Raw genomic sequence first — 26,737 nt, 5'->3', positions numbered from 1 at the left:
TAAACATTCCCGTTTTAATGATTCCTAATTCAACATACGTTGTTTCACTAAAGCCTATGCTTCAGATACGTTCTTTGCAACGTATTCACGAATAAATATTTTTCTATAACACATGATATAGACTACTATAGGATAAATTTCTGTTTTTGTTTTCATATACTAGAACGATCTTTTCTAATATTTCCATCTTAGGAGCTTTGTGCGTGTTCCGTTTTAATCTATCTTCCGTTTCATTTTTTAAGATTTTTTTCCCGTCTTGTTCTCACCTATTACAAATATCCCAAGCTGACATGACGTCACAATGCTGTCTACCTTTCTTGAACTATACGTATCTATGTGCAAGAAATAGTTTCTGTACGTGTCCTTTGACAGTTATAAACATATTTTGTATGACCCACAAATACTTTACAAAATGTGGTTCGTACCAAGGATGTTATAAAATAGATCTGCCCATATGCATCTTCATCCTATTAATTCAATGAAGACAAAAAGAAAAAAAGAGCATCGGCACGTCTGATTGGCTATTCTCCTTTCAGCCATGAATGTTGGCTCAAAACATTGCGATCTTATTGGGCGGAGTGTGCAAAGTGGGGGTGGCGAAACTATGACGTATAGCTTCACGATTTTGTTGTATATGCAGATCCTCTATTTTATAACATCCTTGGGTCGTAGTTACAGGTGAGTTTGTTCTTGTTCTCTTTCTTCGCAGCTGGTCGCTTCTAACGTTGTTCTCAAGAACTGTTTTCAAGGCAGTTGCCGCTGTCTCATCTTACGAGCCGTTCCATCTTAGGAACTTTACCCTACGGTTCGCGTGATCCTCGTTAGTTTTTTAGCAGTTTACTTCTTCTAATCTTTTACCCGTTGATTCATATACCGTATAAGACTATTATATGTGCATGAACATAAGCATTCCAGATCTCCCCGCTGATCTACTGCTAGGGTGTGCGCCTTTAATTCATAGTCCCGTGGTGAGAGAGCGTTAAAAATTTGGGCGCATTACGTAGATTTGGATTCTATCTTATGCTGCAGGTTTAAGTCTCATATAGCCTCGGTGTTAAAAACGATCGCGTAACTTCAACAAACAAACAATATTTCAAAGTAAGTGTGGTGCGGAAGAGAAGAAACTCAACACAAATAGATACAAAATCTTTAAGTACTTACCTTTCGCTTCTATTTCGTTTACAAAGTTGTTAGATCATAATTAACTCTACTTTGTTTTAAATATCTTCCCATATTACTAGTTCGCCCGTTAATTTCACATTAATTACATATGAATTACTGTAATTAATTTGCAAATTTCTGACAGTAATGTTACTTCATTCACTCCTAGCAACTTATTATTAGGGGAAATTTTATTCCGAAAATATTAAATGGGGTAATTTCTCTTCATCTCTCCAGCATTTTCACTCTGACTTGGAGTGGCACATTACGACTCCGCATAAAAAATGGCACATGGTGTTCTGAGACTAAGGAGCTCTCGGTCTATATAGTTATAGTAAATTATATCCAAAAATGATTAGAAAAATTACAGGTGAAAAAAATTATTCCCGTATTATCATATGATCAGTGTTCTAAGCTTTATGTTGAACCGGAAGATCTTGATAACAGAACTTTACCAGCTATTTGCTTCACGCTGTTTCTTTTACAAATTAGCCAATATTCTCTGCAGCTGCAGTTTATTGCTTATCAAAGTACTTGTTTTGAAAATGACATGTTAAGTTCAAAATACTGGCTGCAGACTTTCATAGTGCATGACCTTGGAAGCTTTGACATTGAATGACAAATTGTCTGTACTTTTAAAGATTTTTATTTTAATATTATGTATGTTATCACTTCTATTTTTTCACTTATCTTTGTCTAGACTGCATTAATTTTGCAATATAAAACAGGAGTCATAACCTGTTTCGCGTATAGGCCTATGTGGATTGTTGAACAATAAAAAGAACACAGAAGCTGAAAATCTAAAGATCACAGAAAAGTTTTTTCACGTGGTAATTAATTAATAATATCATTCAAACATATAACTTGAAACAATTAAATAAACTATACACCATCAAAATCTTGTTTGCGAGTGAGTAGTTTGAGTAACTTTGAAGTAGAAAGCTACCAGATTAGGGGCCCTATTCGGTAACGATTTGCGTAAACCCTAAGCATAATTTAAGTTTTCGTTTGCGATAATTGGTATATAAGGTACAATTAATTTTTGCAAGTTTTGCGTTGCGTTACACTCCAGAATTTTTGTGGAAGTTGGTGATGAATAAGGCCCCAAATCGTGAGAAGCAAACTAAGATCGTTGTTGCCAGTTTTATATATTTGAATTCATCAGCAGGAGCATAGGTATTCTGCCATCATTGACATGTCACTTGCCTCAACCGAAAAGCTTCCGTTCTCCACGGTCTTCCGCTAACCTCTTCGTCTTCACGTATGATTTCTCTGTTTTGATATTGTCCATCAATTGTAGCCTTCTTGCTCCTCTCTCTCTTTTTCCTGCCACCATACCCTCTAGCACATCCCTCATGATACATTTTCCTTCTTAGCCCATGTCCAAACCAGTTTCTCTTTCTCTTTTCAATAATATCTTAAATTATTTATTTTTCCCCCTCCATTTCTAACCCAACTAGTTCTCTCCATTCTTCTCCATATCCATGTTATGAAAGCCTCCTCTCGCTTTTCATCACTGCGTAATGTCAATGTTTCTGCCCCATACAGTACAATACTCCACATAAAGCGCTTTCAGTCTTTTTCTCAATTCATTGTTCAAGGTTCCACAAAATAAACTTCCTCCTCCTCTTCTCATGGCTTCTTTCGCCATTCCTATCCTTGCTTTTATTTCACGTTCGCACTTCGCCATTACTAAGCATACTACCAAGTATTGAAAACTAGTCACTACTCTATTTTCTTCCCTCGGTGGAGAACTTCAACTCGTATCATGAACTGAGGGGTTTCCCTTGCACCGAACCTCGAGGTCGAGAATTTGCAGCTTTCACTTACTACTTTATCTTATTAAACAATAGCAGTCCAATACAACCACAGGAACGTATTCTCATCTGGATCTTTCTGACTGCAATCTACAACTTGCAGTTAATCTTCAGTACCATATCTACCATGATTTGTGTGTCAGTGATCGCTTTCCGATCATTTTCACTGGGTTACCTGCTTTACAGTTTAATCACTTTCCTCGTTACAGTCGTCTCCGTGCAGATTTCTGGGAGCTTAGACCTTATACCAAACCTCCGACTTTCCGTTGGTGTTTGAGGCCTTTTACGCAAGGCTGCTGCTAATGCCTCGAGCATATTGTTAGATGGGGCTTCTCGAAAACGCACTGTTCCTTGGTGGTCGAAAAACATATGAAAAACTATTCTTGCACACGGGGAGCATTTCACCCCTTTAATCGTGCTTCCACTGCTGACGAATTGGCACTGTTTCACGGCCTTCGTATCAGAGCACGCTACTTGATTATACAAGAACGACATAGCTGCCCCGAATATGTATCCAGTTTAACTACAGATAATCCAAGTTATTTGGTCCAAAGTTCGTCGTCTTCAAGACTATTTCACTTCCGTCGACGTTTCTGCGCTTCTTGTGCAAGACGAATTGACCGTTGACCAGACGCAGATTGTCAATGAGTGGGACCAGCATTTTGCTGTAGTTTCTAGCTCGGATAATTATTTGCCTAACATTCTGCAAGTTAAAGTACTGTACGAGCAGAGTGAGGATACTTACATTTTACGTTACTAGATTACAACTTGCTTTTACTGCTGCTGAACTTACCACTGCTTTCACTGGCACAAAAAACACTGCACCTGGACCAGACTTATGCGTTATGCTCAGGGGTGTAGCCAGCAGATTTATCTAGGAGGGGCCCGTCGTTTTGTGTGTGTGGGGGGGGGGGGACAGCTACAATGTACAAAGCGAAAAAAAAATCTTACAGCTAATAATTTGAAGCCAGAAAAAAATGAATTTTGGTTTGCGTCCGGGAAACTAAAAAAAAACTGCTTTTTAAATCTTCCCCCCCCCCCTTTATCTCCATAAATATTATGTGCCAGGTAGTTTTTGTTATGCTTAACCAAGAACTGCTGTCCCGGACCAAACGATATACCTTTGTGGTGCATAACTATTTAAACTTAAGCCCTTGTTTACAGAACCGCAACATAAGACTGATTTTCTTTGAAATTTCATTTCATTTCTTTAAGATTTCTTGACAAAAATATTGATTTATATTCGTGACTAAAAACATCGTAATTATTTTGTTAACAGATATATCTCACTTCCTGTCTTACACCAAGTAACCAAAAATGTGATTGAAATCCAAACTGAAATACTGAATAAAAATGTTGTTTTTCACCAAATTTTCCAATATAAAAGGCGTACTTAATGTATAAAAATATAATTTACCTTGAATTATTAATTATATGTAAACTTTGTTATTTTTAAATGATTGAAGCGAGGTAATCTTACGATGTTGTTTTAAAAGCTGGTCACTTGGGGGTCCAGGAAACCATTTGGGGAACCTGGCACCGATAACCCCCCCTGTGGTACACCCCTGATTTTGCTATTCTTCGCAATATTCTTGCCATTTGCAAACAACATCTTTTAGACCTCTATAATCATATCTGGATTGAAGGATCCTTCCCTGTTTCCTGGCGTGAAGCTTATATTCTTCTTATCCTGGAACCTGGAAAATCGGCTGTTAAGCTCCTGTTATAGGCAAGTTGCCTTAATCAGTTGCTTACGCAAGTTAATGGAGAAAATGCTCAATGCACGCTTAGTGTAGTATTTGGTAACTAACTCCTTGCTTTTCATTCTCCAATGTTGTTTACGGAACTTCTTTCACTACTGATCATCTTGTTCATCTTAAGACTGCAATCTAAATGCTTTTTGCCATTACTAACATCTTATCTCCATTTTCTGTAATCCGCGGTGGCTCAATGGTAGAACGTTCACCTCTGGTGCGTGAGGTTCCTGGTTCGATCCCAGCTCGCACCAAGTGGACTTTGTGGTGGGCAAACACCGTGTACGTGGGTTTTCTCGGGCTTCTTCCATTTCTTCATTCCATCATTTTCATTCATTACTTCATTACCATCGTCTCCTTTAGCCTAGCCGGTATAATCATGGAACGTAAAACTTAGATTTTATTTCATTTTTTTCCCCCGAAAACGTGTATTGCGTTTGCAATAACCCAGTACATTGAGATACCCTATTATTACAAACCATCAGGAAAACATATCCTTGGAGGGTTCAAGAAAATGATCAGTTTGTTTTGCACTGCCAGTCATGATACCTTTGGTCACAAGCCGCCACTGACTTATTTGTATCTACAAGTTTGTGCCACTGTATACCACATAGCCCAACTTTTCTCTCATCCCCCTCTCTCTTTCTCTGAATATTATTCTATGTACTACAAAACGTATGAGAGTTTTTTTTTTAAATGCTATTTTTATTAATTTCTGAAATTAGTATTATTGTTATTATCGTGTTATATTTTAGTATGTGCTTCAGTAAAGGCATTTGAATTTGAATTTCAGTTTATATTTATTCCTAAAAATGTCATTTTAAAGGATTTTGTTTTACCAACCGAAACTCTTTTTACATATTTTACCTATCTGTCCGTCCGTCTTTTATCCGTGTTTCTGTCCGTCCCCGAGACAAATCATCTCAAGAACAACTTGGTAGGTCACCATCGATTTTGGCTAGGATGTACAGTGTGAAAGTTATGGATCGAGCTCGTTGGTATTATTTAAGGGGGATATTCATACCGAAAGTGGTAAAAATGAACTATTTCCGGTTTTAACGTTGATCAGTATAGAGCAGAACGGTAATAGATAGTGAGAAGCTAAGCTGTTTCTTGCAATTGATTAAGCGTTCCAAGAATACCATGTAACCAAGAAAGTTCGTGCGGTTTCAGTACGAAAAAGAGAAGTTCCAAAAAATCCGTTTACCTTATGTTTATTCCGCAAAATATCCACCATTCGCTTCTACAACCTTCTTCCATCATTTTACAAGCCTGTAGATGCCATTTTTGAAGAAATCTTTGTGTTGGGACTCAAAAAACTGCGTCACCGTGTTTTCAACCTCTTCTCGAGTTTTGAATTGTCGATTGCACATATGGTTGTCCATAGACAAAAAAACAAGATGGTAGTCTGATGGAGCAATGTCTGGTGAATACGCTGGATGTGGCAGAAGTTCCCAGCCGAGAGAAGAAATCACCTCCAGCATCATCTTTGCTGTATGACTTCTAGCATTGTCTTGGTGGAAAAGAACACCCTTCCTATTCACTAGTGCAGGTTTTTTTGCAAGCTGTTCGGCTACTCTTTGGAATTTTGTGCTGAGTACACCTCTTTGGTGATGGCTTTACCAATTTCCAAGAACTCATAATGCACAATCCCAGCAGTAGTCCACCACACATATACATCATCACCTTCTGCTGGTGAAGAGCAGGTTTTGCACTTAAAGCCAAGAAATCATTTGACGATAGCCAATGGTACGAGCGTTTTTTGTTATCGTACTTTTCATCACACGTCAAAATGCTATCCAAAATTGGACAGTTGTTGTTCCTAGTCAGCAAGGAAGAGCAAATGTTCAGTCGTTGGACACAGTTCGCTGCAGCCAGCATGTGAGGGGCCCCATTTACGCAGTTTCCACGATTTTCCAAGCTCATGCAAGTGCACAAGAATGTTTTCATTGCTTACTCCAAATCGTTGAGAGAGTTCTTGACACGTTTGACTTCAATTCTCTTCAATTGCTGCCTTGAGTTGATCCAAATCGAGATATTTTGGTCTGCCCGATCGAGGTTTGTCTTCAAGTGTCTCATCGCCGGTCGAAAAGGTCTGAAACCACTTTTGAGCCATCCGTTCACTAATTGTACCTTCTCCAAATGCTGCACATATTTTTCTTGCTGCTTCCACATCTTTTGTGCCCAACTTGAACTCATACAGTAAACAAACCCTGATTACTGCGTTCGACACAGACATGGTTCACTGCGAATACTTGCTCTCGAACTTTCGAATGCGACCTGCTATCTACGTTAGCCTACATGCCAATGACTCAGCTTTCAGAAACTGTCACATACAGGTATCCTGGCGACAGAAATGTTTACTACCGCACGAAAAATAGCGGCAGGTGTAAAACCGCACGAACTTTCTTGCTTGCCTGGTAATTTAATCTTCATCCTTAACTCTGTATTAAAACCGGAAGTAACGGAAAGCTATTAGAACTTTCGGCTTCAATATTGATTTACATAAAGCAAAAACTATGAGAGAGCGAGAAGCTGTCTTTCGAATTGATGTGGCGTAGTAAGAATAGGTACAATACTTTCGCTTATCCCTCTATTCAAACAGAAGTGTCAGAAATCAACCACTTCCGCTTTTAACGTTGATTACAATAGAGTAAAAACAATAATAGATAGCGAGAAACCGTTTTCTGCAATCAAGTAAGTGTTCCAAGAATTATATTCCATCTCCACTCTAATATCTCTCGTGAAAACGGAGGTGGTAAAAATCTATCACTTCTGGTTTCAATATCAAACGAGACAGTTCTATGCCATATAAACCAAACTCCTTCACGTGCTGTACACGTGACACTGTTATTTATATTATTTAATGGTATACAAACTATCCCTTTTAGTTCTTGCACTAAATCTGACATTCCTCGATAATTGTGTTATTTACTATTGTCTTTGTTTCTTTTAGGTGCAAAATTGAAGCCTGAGCAGATAACATGTCTTGGAATGTCATCACAACGAGGGACATTCATTACATGGGACAAAACGACTGGGAAGGCATTTCATAACTTCATAACGTGGAAAGATATTCGTGCAGATAAGCTAGTACGACAATGGAACGACTCTTTCACAATGAAGGTGAGTTTATTCCTCTTGTGTAGAAATATATTGTGCATATGGCATTACAGATTTATTGTCTAACACAGATTTAATAGTAGGCTATGGATTTCCAAATTTTAGTACCTGCACTACATTTACCCCTTTTTCTATCTCTTTTATTTGTGTATTTCTTTTAATAATAGCTCGTAATGATTTGATTGGCATTATTTCACTGATTTTTTTTTCTTCAAGTGTAATTACGTGTCTTCCTTTTCCAAAATTGATTTGCATTAAGGTAAAGTGACCGAATATCGGACACCAGCCTAATGTCGGATACTCGGGACTCAAAATAAGAGCTGCTCCCTGTCACGCTCCACTGAATTAAGACCCAGAAACGTCGTCGAAGAAACAGTGCACAGTGAAGCTACAACTTACTAATTAATTATAGGAAGATAAGTTATTTAAGTGTTCAAGAACAGTACTACTATTACTCTAAATTGCAATGCGAGTACAGTTAGTACAGTTATCTCTCCACATGATACCTTCTGTCGTAATATCGGATACTTAGACATGCCAGGTATCAGGTATTCAATATTAGGCAGAATTTATAATTTTGTGAAGTGGATATATTGTACCCATTGCGTGCGATGGGCACATGAATGTTGTCCTGACAATGGTAACTGGTAGACATACATTTGTGATATTTCTAAGGAATAAATTAAACTAATTGTAACTATACATAAAAATATTCATACAAGATAGCCATTTTGTAACTATAAATTTATGTAAATAATAGTATAAAACTCTAACAATATATGTAGTAGTTTGTAATTTTATTGAAATTCCATGTTAAATTCCAATCTGATATTAGGACGAATTCTATGCTGTACAGTGTTCGTAGGTTTCCTTAAGAAAATTTCCTTCTACTAGCACAAAATTTCCCCTTTTCTTATCAAATTTTCCTTACTTTGTTCAGTGTCCAATTCCTATGACAGACGTTATGAGATAAGATTATTTAGTTATATTAAAGGAAGTGCCAACCACATTAGTTTTATTCATTTGCCTTTTGCTTCTATTTTCTTTTTACTTTTTTCTTCACTTTTTTTTACAACGAGAAAATATACACAAATACATCCAGTCAACAATGGGCGCAAATTATACTATGAAGACAGCACCAGTGTTGCCAGACTTGGATATTAAGAAGTAGCGAGGCTGTACTCCAAAAGTAGCGGATTTGGACTATTTGTAGAACATACATAAAAGTGAATTATTTTGCAGCTATACACTTTTACTACTACTACTATATCGATTTAATTGAAACACTTGGAACTACGTCAGATATCTGAATTGGCAACTGCCAGGCGGCGACTGTCTGTTGGTGGTAGTGTGTTAGAGCAAACTCCTACTACGTAAGAAAGAGTTGAACTGCAATGTGCAGTGAACTGACCAGACCGAAATATTGTAAAAGGAATGAACTTTCTCATTTTTCAAGTAATTACATCTTTACTTAAGTCAATTTTGTGGGGCTCTGAGATACCCTTTACAAAGTTTACAGTACCCTATGTTTTTTTTTTCACTTTTATTCTTCAATTCTTCTTTATTTTTCACTTCTTCAGTTTACTTCCTAAATCAATTATCTCTGAGCGAAGAATTTTGGAATTTTTTTATTATATTATTCCACTTACTCGTTATGTTAATATGGGTAATACAATAAAACAATTAAATTTACACAGCTCCGTTTAACTACTACATCAATGCATTAACTTCATGATCAGCGATACTGCAACAGCCCAAAACTCAACAAAAGTCTAGTATGGTCAGATTGGAGATTAAAAATTACTAAAACAAAAATTGAACTAGTATTGAACATGTTAATAAAACTATTGTTCGTTGCGAATAGAATATTCAGCAAATAAAACTTGTATTCTATTATATAAACTAATATGTTTGTAATTTCACAAATGAAAATAAAGACGTAGCGTATTCTTAAGTGTTATAGCCCGCAGATAATTAAAAGTAGCCCCAAAAATAGCATGTCGCCCAATTTGATATTTTGGTCGCGTGGGCACTTAAAAAGCTGCCCCATCAGCTACTTGTAGCCCAATCCGACAACATTAGACACCACACTCACATATACAGAGTATTGCTATTGCTATTGTATTGGTTCATTTCTGAAGGACAAAAATTTAAGCATTTATATTGATCAATCAGTGAACCTGAGAATTTTCCTGGATTTCCACATTTTATTGAAAAAATACCCTTTTCCCTTTTGATAAATTCATCTATGAAATTTCCCTATCAAATTACGAACACTAGCTATACATGCTATCTCAAACCTGTCCGTCATCCTGTTACACAGAGTTGCTAGACACCTACGTTACAATACGTATTCTACTAGTGTTGCCAGTCACATACACTATAGTTAGTTGTGTACAGTCTGCGACAAAACAGAAATATTTTATTTGAAATCTGTATAAATCATGCTGTTTCCTTTTGTTAATTAATATACAAAATATTATGGAAATCAGAACGTAGAATTTTTGATTGACTTCATTGAAAGAAAGCAAAATACTTCATATACAGTATACTATTGGATGCATTTGTAAACTATTTTAACAGCTTTCACAAGCTTTCTTTCCGATAGATAAGCTTCTTTGTTTTATTTTTATTTATTTATTTTATTTATTTTACAGGGCTTACGAGCTGGAGCTGGTTGTCTCTACTTTGTATCAAGAAGCAAACGGTTTCTAGCAGGAAGTGTTCTAAGGTTAATGAATACACAAGTAAGTCGAAAACAATTTTATTTATTTATTTATTCCTTTACAAAATATATTCTGTTACGTAATAATTGTATGTCATTATCACAGCCGTCAAGTCTTTAACTTAGAGAACCCTGTGAAAGGCCGAACTCAAAAATGGGAGGAAAAAAAATATCAAAACTTTCGTACCTTTACGTATCTATGAGGGTAATTCAGTGTTTTATTTTACCTCGAAGAAAGATCTATGCAAAAGGGGATAAAATATAAACTTCATTTATAATAGAATTTATTAGAGACTACATGTAACGTTTTTGTACTACTTCTTCCTTTCCTTGAAGTTTCGTGAACCACTCCTTGGGCTTTTAGGCCGTTAAAGATAAGATTTTTTTTTAACTAATTAAGGAGAGATTCGTTTGAATTTGTATAACTTTTATGGGCTGCAACAATAGGTTTTTTTTTTTTTTTTTTAAGAAACTCGTTTACAAAATAGGCACGTTTGTAAAGAAATTAATCTTTGTAACTTACGTGATGGTACTCTCCACCAAAACTATCGATAAAACTGTAGATAAGTGTTCTCCAAGCCGCCGCGGTGGCTCAGTGGTAGAACGTTCACCTCTAGTGCATGAAGTCTCTGGTTCGATCCCAGCACGCGCCAAGTAAATTTTGTGGTGGATAAAATCAACCGTGTGCGTAAATTTCCTCGGGGTTCTCCTGTTTCTTCTTACTTTCTTCATTCCACCATTTCTCATCAGTCTCCTTTAACCTAGCCGGAATAACCGGAGGACGTAAAACTAAAAGATTAAATGAAATGATGAGTGTTCTCCAAGACTCTCTTCTCGATCCTTTGTTTGCCTTTCCTTTTTCTACGTAAACGATGTCTTGACTTACTTCAGTTAACGTCAATTATGCGTTATGCAAATGAAGTAATTTCAGTACATGGTAAAAGTGTAACTAAATTAACTGAAAATTATTATTTTCGTCCTAAAAATCTTTAAGATTGGCTTAGTTTGCAACAAATGAAAAGTGAGGATTACTAAATGAGTGTCTGTGTGGATTTTTCCAGAAATTATGAGATTATCCCTCATTTTATTCAGATAAGAGTATTTCTTGAAAATCTTCATATAATAGACAAAGCTAAATTACTGGATTTTGGGGATAGATGAAGATCTCAAATGGAGGGGAAAACATATTCATGAACTCAATAATAAATTATCTATTGTTTGTTTTATATTGAGAATGCTAAGAGAAATATTGATAAAGAAGCTTGATTGTATATTTTACAAAATTTCAGTCTCTGGTTGAGTATAAAATTTTTCCCTGGGATACTTCTAATAAGCTGAATAGTATTGAAAACTCAACCACATTGCGTATAATTGGAGTTACTTCTCAGAGACTATCAAGTAAATTACTTTTTAAACAATATTTCCTGTTCTCTTCTTGCTATGTTACATATAGTTCTGTGTTTGATGTGTAAGGAGTGCTAATTCCAAAATGATATAAACGTATGGACGTTGAATAACTTCTTTTATACCACTCTATAAGGAAACATTTGATACATTATTTAAAACATTTAAGTGTTTGCCAACATCGTAAGGCGCTTGACAAACTTAAAAATAATAAAAAATGACTTTAAAAGAGCCAAAAAAATTTTCAATCCTAATTTTTGTCAAAATACTATGATTTACGATTTTTGGATTTCACATCCTTTACGTAGGCACCAGGCACAGATTTATCAGATTGTATTTTCAAGTGCTTGGTTCTACTGTTTTACCAATAAACAGTATACGCAAGACAACCATGTAGAAGAGATCATCGTGAATTTCAACCAGTATTGTAATGGTCAAATAATATAGTGTACAGAATGCCAAAAGGAACCCCTCTACGGTGAATTTAAAGTACTTTAAAGTAATTCGTTTGAGTAGCAGGTAGTCTCCGGTGAGTCCCATTATTAATTTTGTTCTTACTATGCTCTTTTTTGCCGTGATATTTATAATTCATCAGGGAAAAATAATCGTGCTAAGTTACCTTAATATCTATGTGATAGTAGTAATTTTATACGTAGTATTAATTTTTTCGATCCGATTTTTCACGGAATCTTGACGCTAAACAGACCACATCTTTCAAGTGCAAAAGAACGAAGTTCGTTATTTTCTGGTGGAATGAAAGAGAAACTTTGTTCATTTTCTGCAGAAACGTAAACTATTTTATTATTATTTTCACTCCTTTCGTAACGTAAGTAAATTTAAGTTTATATTTTTTTAAATCTTATTTTATGTATTTAATGAAGAAATTTGGAGGGAAGTATTGCTAACTCAAAGAAGATTAGACATTTTAAGAAAGGAAAATGGTACGAGAATCGATTGTGAAATCAAATTAGTCTCTCTGAATATCTAAGGAGCAGAAACATGAACAGAACAAAGTCAAACACGAAAGAAACCAATATTCTAAAAGTATGGGCAACACAGATATGTTAACATGTATCATACTAATTGTACTTACGAGGATTTATTTCAAATTATTTTCCCACAAACAGAATATTTCGTTCATGGTTCCTTCTTTTGAAAATAGACTGTTCCGTTTCCTTAAAATTGAATTTGTCATAATGTTCAGTAACGTTTCTTTTTTTCTTTAATACTATCTTATTCAAGAAAATATTTCGGTTGCCAAGCATGCATTGCACTAAAAAGAAAAAAGAAATACTTTGAAATAATATTACTTGCATTAAGATTTTCTTTATTTCGTGCTTTGAGAAGTACACATTTTGTTTAATCGTTGTAGCCCAAAAATATGTTAGATACATGTTTGTATTTCGAGATGAAATAATTGCAAAAGAAACCATCAGTGATCAAATCTCTCATTTTGTTTCTAATTCAAAGAATGCGTTTGATAGCTTTGTTCCTATGATATCAACGAATTCTATGGAATGCGTTCTTTCTGGATACTACTAAGCACTAAGCAGTCATTTTAAATAGCGTAAAAACTGTCACAGTACAGTAGAGTCGCAAAATACACTTTATATTATGATTTAGATTAGTTTAATCGAGTAGATCTTATAGGAAATGCCTTTAACATTCTTCTTGATATGAATTAATACTCGAGCAAATCATCATAACCATCACCTCTACTTCCGTTGAAGTTTTTATATTTTATCAGATGCAGGCTAAAGTCTTTGTCACCTATATCACTTGTAATTGTTATTAATAATAATTGTACAGTGATATAATAATATAATTGTTATTATTAATAATTGTACAATAATATAAATTTGTAATTTACCCAAGTCCCTTATTTGAATTATTATAAAATTCCATTTGCCACAATTTGAAAAATTGTCTTAGTAGGTATTGTTACATTATATATAATTGATTTTTCGTTCCTTGTTCCAACATAAGTAGATAAGGTATGTAATGCTCTAACAAGTTTGCACATTGTTTCTAATGTTTTATTACCTACGTATATATATATATATATATATATATATATATATATATATATATATATAATATTTCAATTTGTAACAATAATAAAGATTTTAAGAAAAAATGTGAGTCGAATCTTCTGTAAAAGTTTTCCATGATCATCATTGATTCAGTTCCTTGCTTCACAGTAAGTAAATGTACTAAATTATCGTTTATATATTTTTATATAACTGGAAATCTTAACTGTTTTCCAGCAATTCTTCTAATAATATAGGTGATTCTAAATTCTCATAGTAACATCTTTATTGTTGAGATTTTTTTTTTTTTTAATCGTAATTATTGAATTTATTTCCAGGTAACAATGAGGCTTGTGTGGGCTTTACAGAATGTCTCTGGTTTAAAGGAAGCTGCGACGCAAGGAAGAGCTCTGTTTGGAACCATTGATTCGTGGCTACTACATCGGATGACCGGAGGACGTTTGCATGTGTCGGATGTGTCTTGTGCAAGTGCTACTGGAATGTACGATCCTTTCGCAATGGAATGGGGAGAGTGGGCTATTAGGCTTTTCAAAATTCCAACTAACATGTTTCCGAAAGTGTGTGATACGTGTGGAGACTTCTTTGGAGAGACCGACCAAAGTGTGTGGGGTGCTAGTATTCCTATCAGATGTTCGGTAATTTCAATTCTCTTTAGTTGTACAACACTGTTATGATTCATTATATTGTTTTTGATCTCACGCTAGAATAGTGTATTTTATTGTAATTAAGCACTAGACAAAGTCAATTTTTATATATATGTGTGTGTAGTTCAGGTAATAATCAGTCATAATATACAAGAAATGGTTAATGTAATAATGAAAATCAGTAAACGTCATAATAATAATTTAAATAAGATAGCATACTGCAGATTAAGACATAATTTCCTTACATCCAATAAATTGTTGTATCGAAAAAAATAGGTTCGGTATTAACCAATCATACACTTTCTTTGTGTAAGCTTTTATCGACAGTGGTTGTATGATTGCTGTTAGCTTATCAAACAGCTTCGGCCCTACATTTATTTATTTATTTATTTGTCTTCGAATAATCTGCTAAACATAACATCAATTTTCTTACACCGTTTAGTATTATATGTATGTACTTTCTTTCTAAATGTCGTATTTGTAAGGTTTTGCTTCCAAAGTAGCAGTTGATAAATATATAAATTCACTACCATCATTATTTTAAGCCTTATTAATAGTGGCTTACAATGCTCTTTATTAGGTTTTCGATCAATAATTCTGTCAGCTTTCTTCTGCAAAACTATGACATCATGTACTTGATTACTATTACTCCAACACAAAATATCCAATTATATTCTAAAGAAATGGAGAATATGAATTTCTCATATATTCATGAAGAACTGTATTATTTAGATTTCTTAAATGGCAGAGCACTCAGGAGAGCTTTGTACATTCATATTTGATATGTTGTTCCCAGGCCAATTGGCTATATGTACAACAAGAAATTTTACCTCATTACCATTATATTTTCCTTATTGTTGTAATGATTAAGACCAAGTACTACTTTCCGTGTTTTGTATCGATTTAATACAAAATCATTCATTTTAAACCATGTTGTCTGTCTCCATTAATATGCCTACAGATTCTGTATACACTTCTTCAGAATTTGTGTTCATATTGAGTATTATAGTATCATTTACGTATAGAATCTGCATAGTAGTGACATTTAGAGGTAAATTGTTTATCGTTATTAAAAAAAAGTAAAGGACCCAAAACAGAACCCTGCGGTACTCCATATGTTACTCCCGGCGGGAGCTCATGTGGTTCGGATTCCACGTTAATCAGTAGGTCCACGTCTCATATAGCCTCGCTGCTGAACGGGACGTAAAAACTCAAAATCACCTCACCTCCATATGTTACTTCCGGGATGTTTGAATGTATATTTTTAACACTAATAACCTATTTAAGCTCTTCTAAATAGGGTTTTTAAAGTTCAGACTACTGCCATGAAAACCATAATGAGCTAATTTATAGCATAAGATCAAGTGATCTACACAATCAGATACTTTATTTAAATCGCAGAATGTTACTAGAGCAAAACCATTGTTTTCAAGCGCTTCATATATATCCAAATTGAGCTTCCTGAAGTATGTTCTCTGAATCATGTACTTGTATACCTCGCATTTTACAATAGTTTCCATAAGTTTAGAAAAAATCGAAGTAAGGGATACTGGAAGATAATTAGAAAGACTCGCATGGTCTATCTTTTTATATATTGGAATAACTTTAGCTATTTAGTACCCTGCGTTAGGAAAAGTACCCTAAGAAAAATATTTGTTAAAGCATATTGTATTATATTGTAGCTATTGCGTTCCGTGTACCAAATACATGTGCAAATAGCACCTTGGTATAAAACTTGCTAGAAGAAAAATTAACATAATTAATACAGTACATACTATGTTTACATATAATTAATTGATTACAATATATGAAAGTTTATTACATGATATGAAAGTGAAATAATTGCTACAGTTACTCTAGCACTAATATTCATTTAGAAATTCATTAACAGATTAAAACGCACCATTTAATATTTAATAGTCCTTCTTATTGCTGCCTGAAACTTAACATCTTCAATTGGTTTAATAGTTAGAGGTAAATGATCTAATAATTTAATGGGTATTCAGAAGAAGCTTTTCCCACATGTTTTTAATTTACATAACATGTATATTTTATTAAGCTATGTATATTTACATTTTCGCATATTTCCTGACTTTGTTTTACGTACGTCACATAGTCTAGTATGTAAAGCGATGGTAAAGTTCGCACATTTAATTCTCTAATTAATGGTTTGCACTGAGTTCTTTGATTATTTCGTGGATAGTTCTAATAGTTTTCTTTTCTACTTCGAAGACTTCTTGTGATCTTGTAATATTACCTGATAACATACTATCATATTTTATATGAGATTCCACACCCGCACAATATAATGTTATAATTGCATGCATTGGCATCTTATCGATTAATGAGAGAATTGCAAAACACATTGTGCTTTACTTTTTTACATAGCTGTTTCATGTGATAATCAATTTGAAATTCTGGTCTCGTATTATACCTAAAAACTTAGTTGTAGTGTATCCATGTATAGAATATTAGTTCCTAGACCTATGTTTGTTTCGTTTATTCTTTTGTCATTCGATACTTGGAAAACTAAATGCTTTGTTTTTGACTCATTCAGCACAAGTCTATTTTCCTCAAACCATTCTTGAAGATCATTTAGAGTTTTTGTTGTAGTACATTTATACCTTTTGGAGTTACTAGTAAGGATGTATCATATACAAAAAGTACAGTAAGAAAAGCAATGGTCCTAGTACGCTCCCTTGTGTGACTCCTATTTCCTTTATATCTGATTTATAGTCACTTATATTGCCTAGTTTATTACAATATGAAAGATGTCCAGGCTGTTATCTTTTGCGCAAATGTGATTCAAAACACTTGAGGGTAATTCACCTAGTGCAATATTTAAATAACTTTCGTAAAAGTATATTATGATCAACAGTTTCAAACGCTCTACTTTAGTCATAATGGAAACCTAATGTGTAGTTTCTACATTGAAAGGAGGAATATATATTTTAAACATAGTCTCGTAGTGCAATAGCTGTATTTTTATTCTTCAGAAAATCATGTTGTACAGGACTTATTATTATACATTTTTCACAGAAATTTATTACTCACTTAGCCATAACTATTTCAAATATTTTAGAAACATGATAAAAACTATATTGCCCTATAATTAGACACACACTCATTCTCGTTTCATTTATGTATGGGTATTACCTTTGGTAATTTTAATTTATGCAGAAAGATGCCAGTGCTTAGAGAACGATTAATTAAATAAGTGAAGTGATTCGTTCATAAGCACAGTTTTTCAAAATGTAATGTGATATTTTGTCTGGCTCACATGACTTCTTATTTTTAAGGCTTTGAATGAGAAGTTTGATTTCTTTTCTATCCACATATTATAACCTTATAAAAACAATTATCAGTCCAGGAGTTTCGTCGGATGTTTTCAATTTCTTAACTACTTTATGACGTCATAATGCCCAACATGGTTAATAACGAAATGCTTACTAAAGGGATTATGTTGACTATTATAGTGATACACATTAACATTAGTTTTCTCATTACTTCTTTCGGTTTCTAATAAGAATATCAGGTGATAGAGTATCTACATTATTATTATTATTATTATTATTATTATTATTATTATTATTATTATTATTATTATTATTGCTTACTTTGTTAATTTTTTCCATGCAGTTATACATTTATCTGATGTTGTTTCAGACAATTTTCATTATATTTTGCTTTCACCATATTTATAGCAGTCAGTTTTGTACATATCCCTACATTGACTAGTCATTTTAGTCTTATATATATTATAATACTACACTACTTCAATTTTCATACAGGTATCAGAATTCTGGAGTATACCAAGCCCTATTACTTCTGTATTCAACTGAATCCTTCTTGTTGATTTACACCTGACCACACTTTTAGGAATATATATTTCAAATAAGTTCAAAAACTTAGTTAAAAAGAGATCGAATGTATCACTAGCATTTAAATTATAGTTGTTAATGATTGCATCCGAATCTACACACGATAATGACTGAATGAAGCTGTGTAGTTTAGTTTTTGTTATGGCTCTAGTTGTGATTAGTTTGGAGATAGGAAAATTAGATTTGCAAGATCCAATATTTGTATTAATTAGATTAACACATTATGATTTGAAAAGGGAAATTTCATACAATGCTGGTTAAATTACTTAAAATAAAAAATCCGATTGTGATGAAGAGGAAGAAAAAAACTACGACAGTAGTGTTGGGGAAGGGGAGAAGATTCAAATAGCAGTGACATGTATTGTGCAGGTTTCTAAAAGGTCAGTGCACTATTGAAAAGCTGTTAGAGTAAATCTTTTACTTTAAATTTTGTTCTTTCTTTTTCTTTTTATAAAAAAGTTAAATTATGAAATGCGTTTTATATAAAGATTGTCTTACACATTGGAAGATACGGTAAATATCTAATTTCTAAAGATTGTACAGTTGTCATTACAGATACCGTGTTAAAAAGTTCTACAGACACTCGTAATATTTTACAGTAATACCTATTAACTTGGCTGACCATGAAGAGGTTCTTGTTTTATAGTAAGAAATAAATCTTTAATGGAGTTATATTCATTTCCATATAGTGTAATTTAAATGATATAATGAGATACAACAATTACTGTTATTGTCTTATTTATTGTGTGTTAGGTAGCAGACCAATCGGCGTCAATGTTCGGCAATTGTTGTTTCAGTACTGGTGACCTTAAAGTCACTATGGGTACCGGAACTTTCCTTGAAGTTAACACAGGATCTTCACCACACGCTTCTGTAGCAGGTAAGATTACAATTTTTTTTCTAGTGTCAGTTCAGTTCAGTTCAATTTATTGCATCTTTAGATCTTATACGTGATATTCGATCTGTTAAGGTGTAAGCATAATTATATGTTACCGAGGTCAAAATTCCCAAACTAACAAGAGTGTGATAACAATTCTTTAGGAGATATCTTTCAAGAATTTCTTGAATTTAAAAATACACTTTTTAAGTAATTTCTTAAATTTAAGCATACATTTCTTTTTTTATTATTATTGAAGGGGGTAACATGACATATCGTTCCCTACTCGTATATGTTACACTCTTTTGATACATGATGCTTTTACATTGATCAATGTAAAAGTTCCCTCTTTTTTTCTTCGCATATTAGAAGTGATAGAATAACATTACCTAGGTAAATGTGCTCCAAGAGACCTGAAGTTTTAAATGCAGTTACAATAAATCATATGAGGCAAAGGTGCTTTGTAAGTTGAGAGACACCATATCTTGGATAGGGATAATGAAGATAGAACCACATCTATCACTGTATAGGATCATCATGGTGGCCATCTTGAGCGCCATTTTGGATTCAGGTCCAACATTTTTACTAGGAAAGAATCATGCGACATATAGTTTTGGGGCAACTTTCCACCACAAACACAAATCTGACGTTTCCAACTTATCTCTAATTTCTTAATAGGTATTATCTTCAGAATATCCATTTATTAACTTACAATTGTGTTTCCAAACTTTCCCTAGTTTTGTATATTGTAACTATCTTCAAAACTTGGTCGCTTTGGGGTACTATATAATATTACTCAGGTTCTTTTCTGCACTCTATAAAATTTAATACGAAAGCTTCCGAGTTCAGCTTTAGTATATACTATAAATGATACAAATAAAAACTTTGTAATAGTAAAATACCGAGATGTATCGTACACAACTGTCGACAGAAAGATTTTTTTTTTTTTTTTTTTTACATAAAATCCATTCCATATTTCTAATTTACGTAAATAATACATTGTTTTTGGTACGGTATATATCAAACTCAATATGAGGATAAATTGCCTGTAACATCCTGAAAACAAAATACATAAACCATATTATGATGAATAGTTTGTAGAATATAATGGATTTAGATACACTGATATTTCTGTTTCGATCACTCGTTGGGCTTCAATTGTATTGTGAAAATTTGTAAAATAACCCCTATAATTATACTAGATTTACCAAAAAAAAAAAAAGTCGAGAATTCAGGAAGGGTGTTCCGGACCCCAGGATCCATCCCCTGCGTCGTCGCTGTATACTAGTATAAATACTAGTAAGAAATTATATTGGTCTGTAATTTCCAATATTTCAATGTTCCGTTTTGTTTAATTGGATTTTTAACTTCAGAAGTCTTTAATTTGGGGAAATTTGCTTGGAATGAAAGCAGATTTAACTAAATAACTTCTAAAGGAACGGAACTGACCCATGATTATAACTGTTAAAATAGACTCCGAAATACGTCTAAATATTTATTAGTGACGAAAATTTCAACGGAAACCTCCACTTTCGTCAGCGGCCTATTTATCTACATAAATACACACTGCTGTTTCAGTCTAGGATTGTCACCTGACCCGAATTAGTCGGGACGTCCGGATTTTAACAGAATTATCAGCATCCTGAATTACCCATGAAAAGGACACCAAATTATTTAAAACACTTACAAAATATGCGACAGAAATTCTTAATGACATTTATAAATTCCTACCTCCAGTGATGATAGACATATCAATATGGTCTTATCGCTAAAATTTCATGTTATTAGCAGTGAAATCACAGCCAAAACCAATTATGTTATTTTTTTGACAGCTTTCTATTTCGTGTGTTTTTGGTGTAATTTTGCATCGCAATTTTCGTTCATGAATATATATATCCTTTCTATTATTCTTAATAAATTGTTCCATATACGAATGTGGGTATTAGGAACCAGCAATCTCAATATATTCGATACATGTGTCCCCATTTAGGCGTACCAGAAGGTGGCACCCATATATTAGTCACATCTTATGCTTTGCATTATAGAATGAAAAATTATTTCAGGTCTGGCTAAGCTTACCTATAACATCCTGAAAACAAAGTACATAAAACATATCATGATAAATAGTTTGTAGAATATAATAGATTTAGATATACTGGTATTTCTGTTTCGACCACTCATTGGGCTTCAATTGTATTGTGAACAAATTCTGCCAGTATAGTTATGTTTGCCTGTACCATACTGAAAAAAAAAAAAAAAAAAAAAAAAAACTAAATACTTAAAAAAAGCTCTCAATAAATGATTTATAATAACTAAATTAGCATTAAACACAGATCTAATCTATCACTTTCACTGATAGTTCGGAACAATATATGTTTTGCTTTCGAATTTTTGTTTTGCGAAGATTCCTTGAGCCATGGTCCTCCTGTCGTGATGATCCCACTTCACATACGGAACTCACTTGAATCCTTTATAATTTTTCAGAAATGTCAGTTGTACTGTTTTCTTTAATGAAATGCAATCTCCTGAAATATTGATTGCTATCTCTCAGATCTTATACAGGTCACAATATTCCATTACTTCCCATCCAACACATTTGTCATAAACTGTCTCTATGTTTCTGTGCAAATTATATTATTTCGCCATTAATAAATATTTAGATACATTCCTCAGCTTAATTCAATAGTTTTAATAAAATTCAGTATCCAGATTATACAGTCTTTCGCTAGTTCAATCCGAATAATTTGTACTGCGAACATTTTTGGTCATGTGTGCTCTGAATTACTGATAGTGTGTACTGAAAATGCGACAAATAATAAAAAGAGAAAATAATTATTTCTGTAATGATTATAAGTATTAGGATAAAGATGGCTTATGCTGAAATAAATAAATACTGTAATAATTGGAAAATTGTTATTATTGTACATTATATTTATAGTATTTCCAACCTAGAGATTTCGGGAAAATACTGTATTCCTTCATTATAATAATTCCATGTAAATATCATGTATAAACATATGAGATTCTCTAAATATATCGTGCATGATTAATTAAGATCTCTCATCTCAAACACTATGAAGTAAATGACGAAATCAAATATATTTTCACGTGTAAGTAGACTGTTATAACTTAACCTTAAAATTAAATATCAAATAAGGAAAGTATAAGTTGCTATTATTAATTAATTGTATAAATGTGTTAAGTATACATCTTCGTTGTATTAAGTATGAAATTATTTTTCTTCGAAAGGTCTGTATCCTCTCGTGGGATGGCGAATAGGCAAAGAACTTGTTTACGTGGCGGAAGGAGCTTCCAATGATACAGCGACAGTTATCAATTGGGCACAATCTATAGGTGAGGAACAAAGGATTTTTTTTCCTTCTGTCAGCTGTCATGTTTAGGTTTTTCATTTTTGATTTCTTCAATTTTGGTGATGACTACGATAATATTAAACTCTTGTAGCTTATGCTTCAATTTCTTACCTGAGAAAGAAGAGAAGGAATTGTGTTAAATGATGAATGGGATTTTAGTATGTGTAAAGTTCATCTGTACTATGTATAATTTCAAATTAAATTCTGTTAAACTGTCTTATCTTCCCTATAACTGAAAATCATCGGAATGGTCTTAAGCTAAGCCTCTCAACTTTCTGTTTATATGCCTATATAACGTTACAGTTGTTACATGTTTCAGTAAATGACCAGTGTGCTGTATCTGAAACTGTACAAAATAAATAAATAAGTAAATATACTAAGCATTGTAAATATAAAATCTAAAAAACGTAGATTCAAAATATTATTTTAGTATTTATTTGGCGTGCTCTTGCTTTTGCTGTAATAGAAACTTACAAGAAACCTCTATCGAAACCTATATAAACATGATTTTATTCAAAACTAGCTGAATATACCCATTCTTCGCATAGGGGCTATATTTGGAAGTCAACGCCTGTGGGAGTATCACCACTCATTTCAGCGACCGCGAAAAGTATGGTTTTGATACTAATATCGGTCATTTTGGGCTATTTTTGCTATGACCCAAATTTGGTAACTCTCGATCCACTCATCTGGTCCCCACACAGAGACAGACAGACAGGACACACAAACAAACTCTTTATTTTATTTATATTAGATAATTTATTATCGAGGTCCTTCGTGGCTAAGCGGTTAGCGTACGCGCCGTTGGCGTGGGAGACCCGGGTTCGATTCATGGCGGGAGCTCATGTGGTTCGGATTTCATTAATCAGTAGGTCCCATCTCATACAGCCTCGTTGCCGAAAGGGACATTAAACTCAAAATCAACTCAACTCAAAATTTGTAATCACTTAGGAGTAAATTTATGTGAGGTAAATATATATATATATAATATCTTCGTTTTACCTCAAAGATACACCGATTTATATATATGATAGAGAAATTTAAAAAAAATAAAGCAATAAGTCAAAATTTTAAACCAAATTAACTGTAAAAATCTGATCTGAATATTTTTCTGTTCATTAATTTACAGTCAGATGATGTCTCTTGATCCTTGCCTATCTGTTCTTAACAACACCATTTGTACTGTGTAATAGAATTGTATAATCTACTGAATTCATATAATGAAACCATTTTCACGAGAAGACAGTTATACTGTATACTTACTTTGCACAGGTTTAATAGAAGATGTACAGGAAACAGCGGCTATGGCTTTATCTGTTCCTGACTCCGATGGCACCTACTTTGTACCTGCATTTAGTGGACTCCAGGTAAGAAATGAAGATGTAATTGTATAGTAGTATTCTTACTTGTAGTGTGTTGTTTCCCTTTGTTCCTTTAATTTCCTTCTGGAATTATAAATGTGAAATGAAGACTTTTGATGGCGCGTCCATATAGACAGAATGGCCAGTTATTAGTAAACTTGTTAGTTATTATTTACTTGTAACAGTAAATTGGTCTAAAAGTAAAAATTGATTAAGTATAAAATTGAAATAAGAGATTGACGCTCAAATACTTCTGTGCGGCAGCCATCTTGATTCCCTTGTTCCGATGTTCTTGTCTTCTTCCCATTAACGGTGTATTTTAAAATCAGATGCATCAGCCATCAGGCTAAGTATGCTAAGAATGTTGAATTACTCATATAAGATCTTAACTACTTGTATAATAAACTGTATAGAAATTTTACAAATGGCGGACGACGACACTTTCATTTTTTGGCCGACTTTCTAGTCGTATTGCCTCAAATGGGTATGTAAGAAAATGAAGTAAAAATTGTAATTTTGCAGAGTCGTGATCGGGTATGTTAAATTATCAAGATGAGATGAATAAATGAATTTTCACAATAAGATAAAATAGTAGTCAAAATCGGGAAGGAGTTCCAGCGGGATGAAGAGGGCCAGATGGCCAGGATGAAAATTTGGGAAAAGTGAAAAATTAAACAAAATGAGAGAATATAGAGTATTTGTGGATGTATGTAGGTGTAGTTGTAGTTAAGTGTAACTGTGTGCAAAAAAAAAAAAAAAAAAGTGTAAAGTGTAGAATTTTCACTAAATCCTCTTCCTCTTCTGCACACCACACTAGGGGATGTTGACACCACCACGATCACCGCTGAATTCCCATAGCGTATGACTTCCGATGTTCATTTAAACTTTTACAAAATAATTTCTGTAGATACGTTAACAATGCCACTAAATTACTTATTTCTTCTTTGTTGATATTTTCAATAGTTAATTAGTTAAGAGAAAGAAAGGAAGAGTTTAAAATTTTAATTCGGTCTATAATAATATATTGAATAATATCCAAACAATGTTACTTTGTATGGAATACAATTAATATAAAAGTTAACAATTGGTTACCTTCCCTTAGATTTTTAATTGGTGATTTACGAGATTTAGAAGTTATTGTTCGTTTGTTGATTCTTGATAATCTAAGTGGTCCACATCATATTGTGCACATTTACTCAACAGATAGCAGATTGTATGTCAAATACGTTTTTATATTTTAGAGAGATCGAATCGTTTAATAAATCGAACATGCTTTCCATATGTCACTTTTTGATTCAATATTGCACACGAACTATTTACTATATTATAACTAAGATCTCTTTATTTATTTAGCTTTTGTGCATACAATTGAAATAACCCTCGACTACGCACATAGTTGTCAAAATTATAAAATAATGATATACATGCTTTGAACAAAAATCTTACAAGTAGAGAATATCTTTGGTATCTCTAATCAAGCGCCTTCAATGATCGCATTAAAATAGTCAACATTCAATTACAGATTTTCCTGTTCAACACAACGTTAAATAGTACTTTCGAGGATATTGAATTAATTCCAGCAAGACTCGATCAGGGTACCATTTTATGCATATTAAATACAAACTAGAAAAACCATATAGCCATCATATCATAAACATATAGTATACGTTAGTTTATATATTCATATACTTTTACATGTTAGTTGAAACTTAACCACAGATTTTGTTCGTTTTTCAGGCTCCAATTAATGATTTCCATGCAGCAACAGGGTTTGTTGGTTTCAAACCGTCTACTAGGAAGCCTCATCTAGTTAGATCGATTTTAGAAAGTATTACATTCCGCGTACAGCAGTTGTATCGTGTACTGCTAAAGGAAGCGAGCTTTGAATTTTCTCCAAAAATTCGGTAAGATTTAAAATAATAATGTCCTAATAGAGCCATTTTATGTCAAATCAACACAATCTTCAAACAGATTTTTACCTTACCTTGTCATATTTCGATGAAATTGGGTACAGCTCTTGGTACCACTGGAAAATGACAACCCCTTGTATTTCAGGTTGGTATGTGAACCGGTTTCGAAATTACAGGCTCTCGAAGTTCTCAAAATTTATCAAACATTGCGTAAATGATATTTATTCTATTGGCATTTGTGGTTGCGTACGGTTGGTTAAAGTGTTATTTGAAAGCTTATGAAAAAAAAAAAAAAAAAGCTTTCAGATGGTATATAACAGTACAGAATTTATTTTTTTTTTTCGAAAAATTCAAAATTTTGAATTTGATTTTCCCTAAATGCCATATAGTGAAGTTTCAAAAGTGTATATATATATATATATATAATATAACAACCCACATTATGCTTTATTTTTCCCAAACTTTGTTTTAATACAGTGCTAATTTAGCTTGATTTTTACTAAAGCTATCTATAGTAATTTTGCATGAAAATCATTCCTTTCATAAAATAATATTTCCACATATTACACATCTAGCCATACATAATCTTTGACAAAATGATAAAATCGATTAAATAAACAAACTGATGCGTTATAAATTAAAATATAATATAATATAA

General features: G+C 33.2%; 1 protein-coding gene across 1 annotated transcript in view; it reads left to right on the top strand.

Annotated features, from left to right (window-relative positions):
• The window catches only part of LOC145673151 (glycerol kinase 5-like), a 103,994-nt gene that overhangs the window by 56,768 nt on the left and 20,489 nt on the right, over positions 1-26,737 (top strand). The window contains exons 3-9 of the mRNA XM_081742578.1: positions 7,689-7,858; positions 10,513-10,602; positions 14,353-14,670; positions 19,314-19,440; positions 22,687-22,791; positions 24,081-24,175; positions 25,907-26,073. Of these exons, the coding sequence (XP_081598704.1) occupies positions 7,689-7,858; positions 10,513-10,602; positions 14,353-14,670; positions 19,314-19,440; positions 22,687-22,791; positions 24,081-24,175; positions 25,907-26,073 (1,072 nt within the window). The remainder of the gene's footprint in view (positions 1-7,688; positions 7,859-10,512; positions 10,603-14,352; positions 14,671-19,313; positions 19,441-22,686; positions 22,792-24,080; positions 24,176-25,906; positions 26,074-26,737) is intronic.

This window comes from Thermobia domestica, chromosome 16, assembly GCF_964235325.1.
Source record: "Thermobia domestica chromosome 16, izTheDome1.hap1.1, whole genome shotgun sequence".
In the NCBI taxonomy this organism is placed as follows: Eukaryota; Metazoa; Arthropoda; class Insecta; order Zygentoma; family Lepismatidae; genus Thermobia; species Thermobia domestica.
The sequence above is the reverse complement of the archived record's forward strand: the minus strand, read 5'-3'. Positions and strand labels throughout refer to the sequence as shown.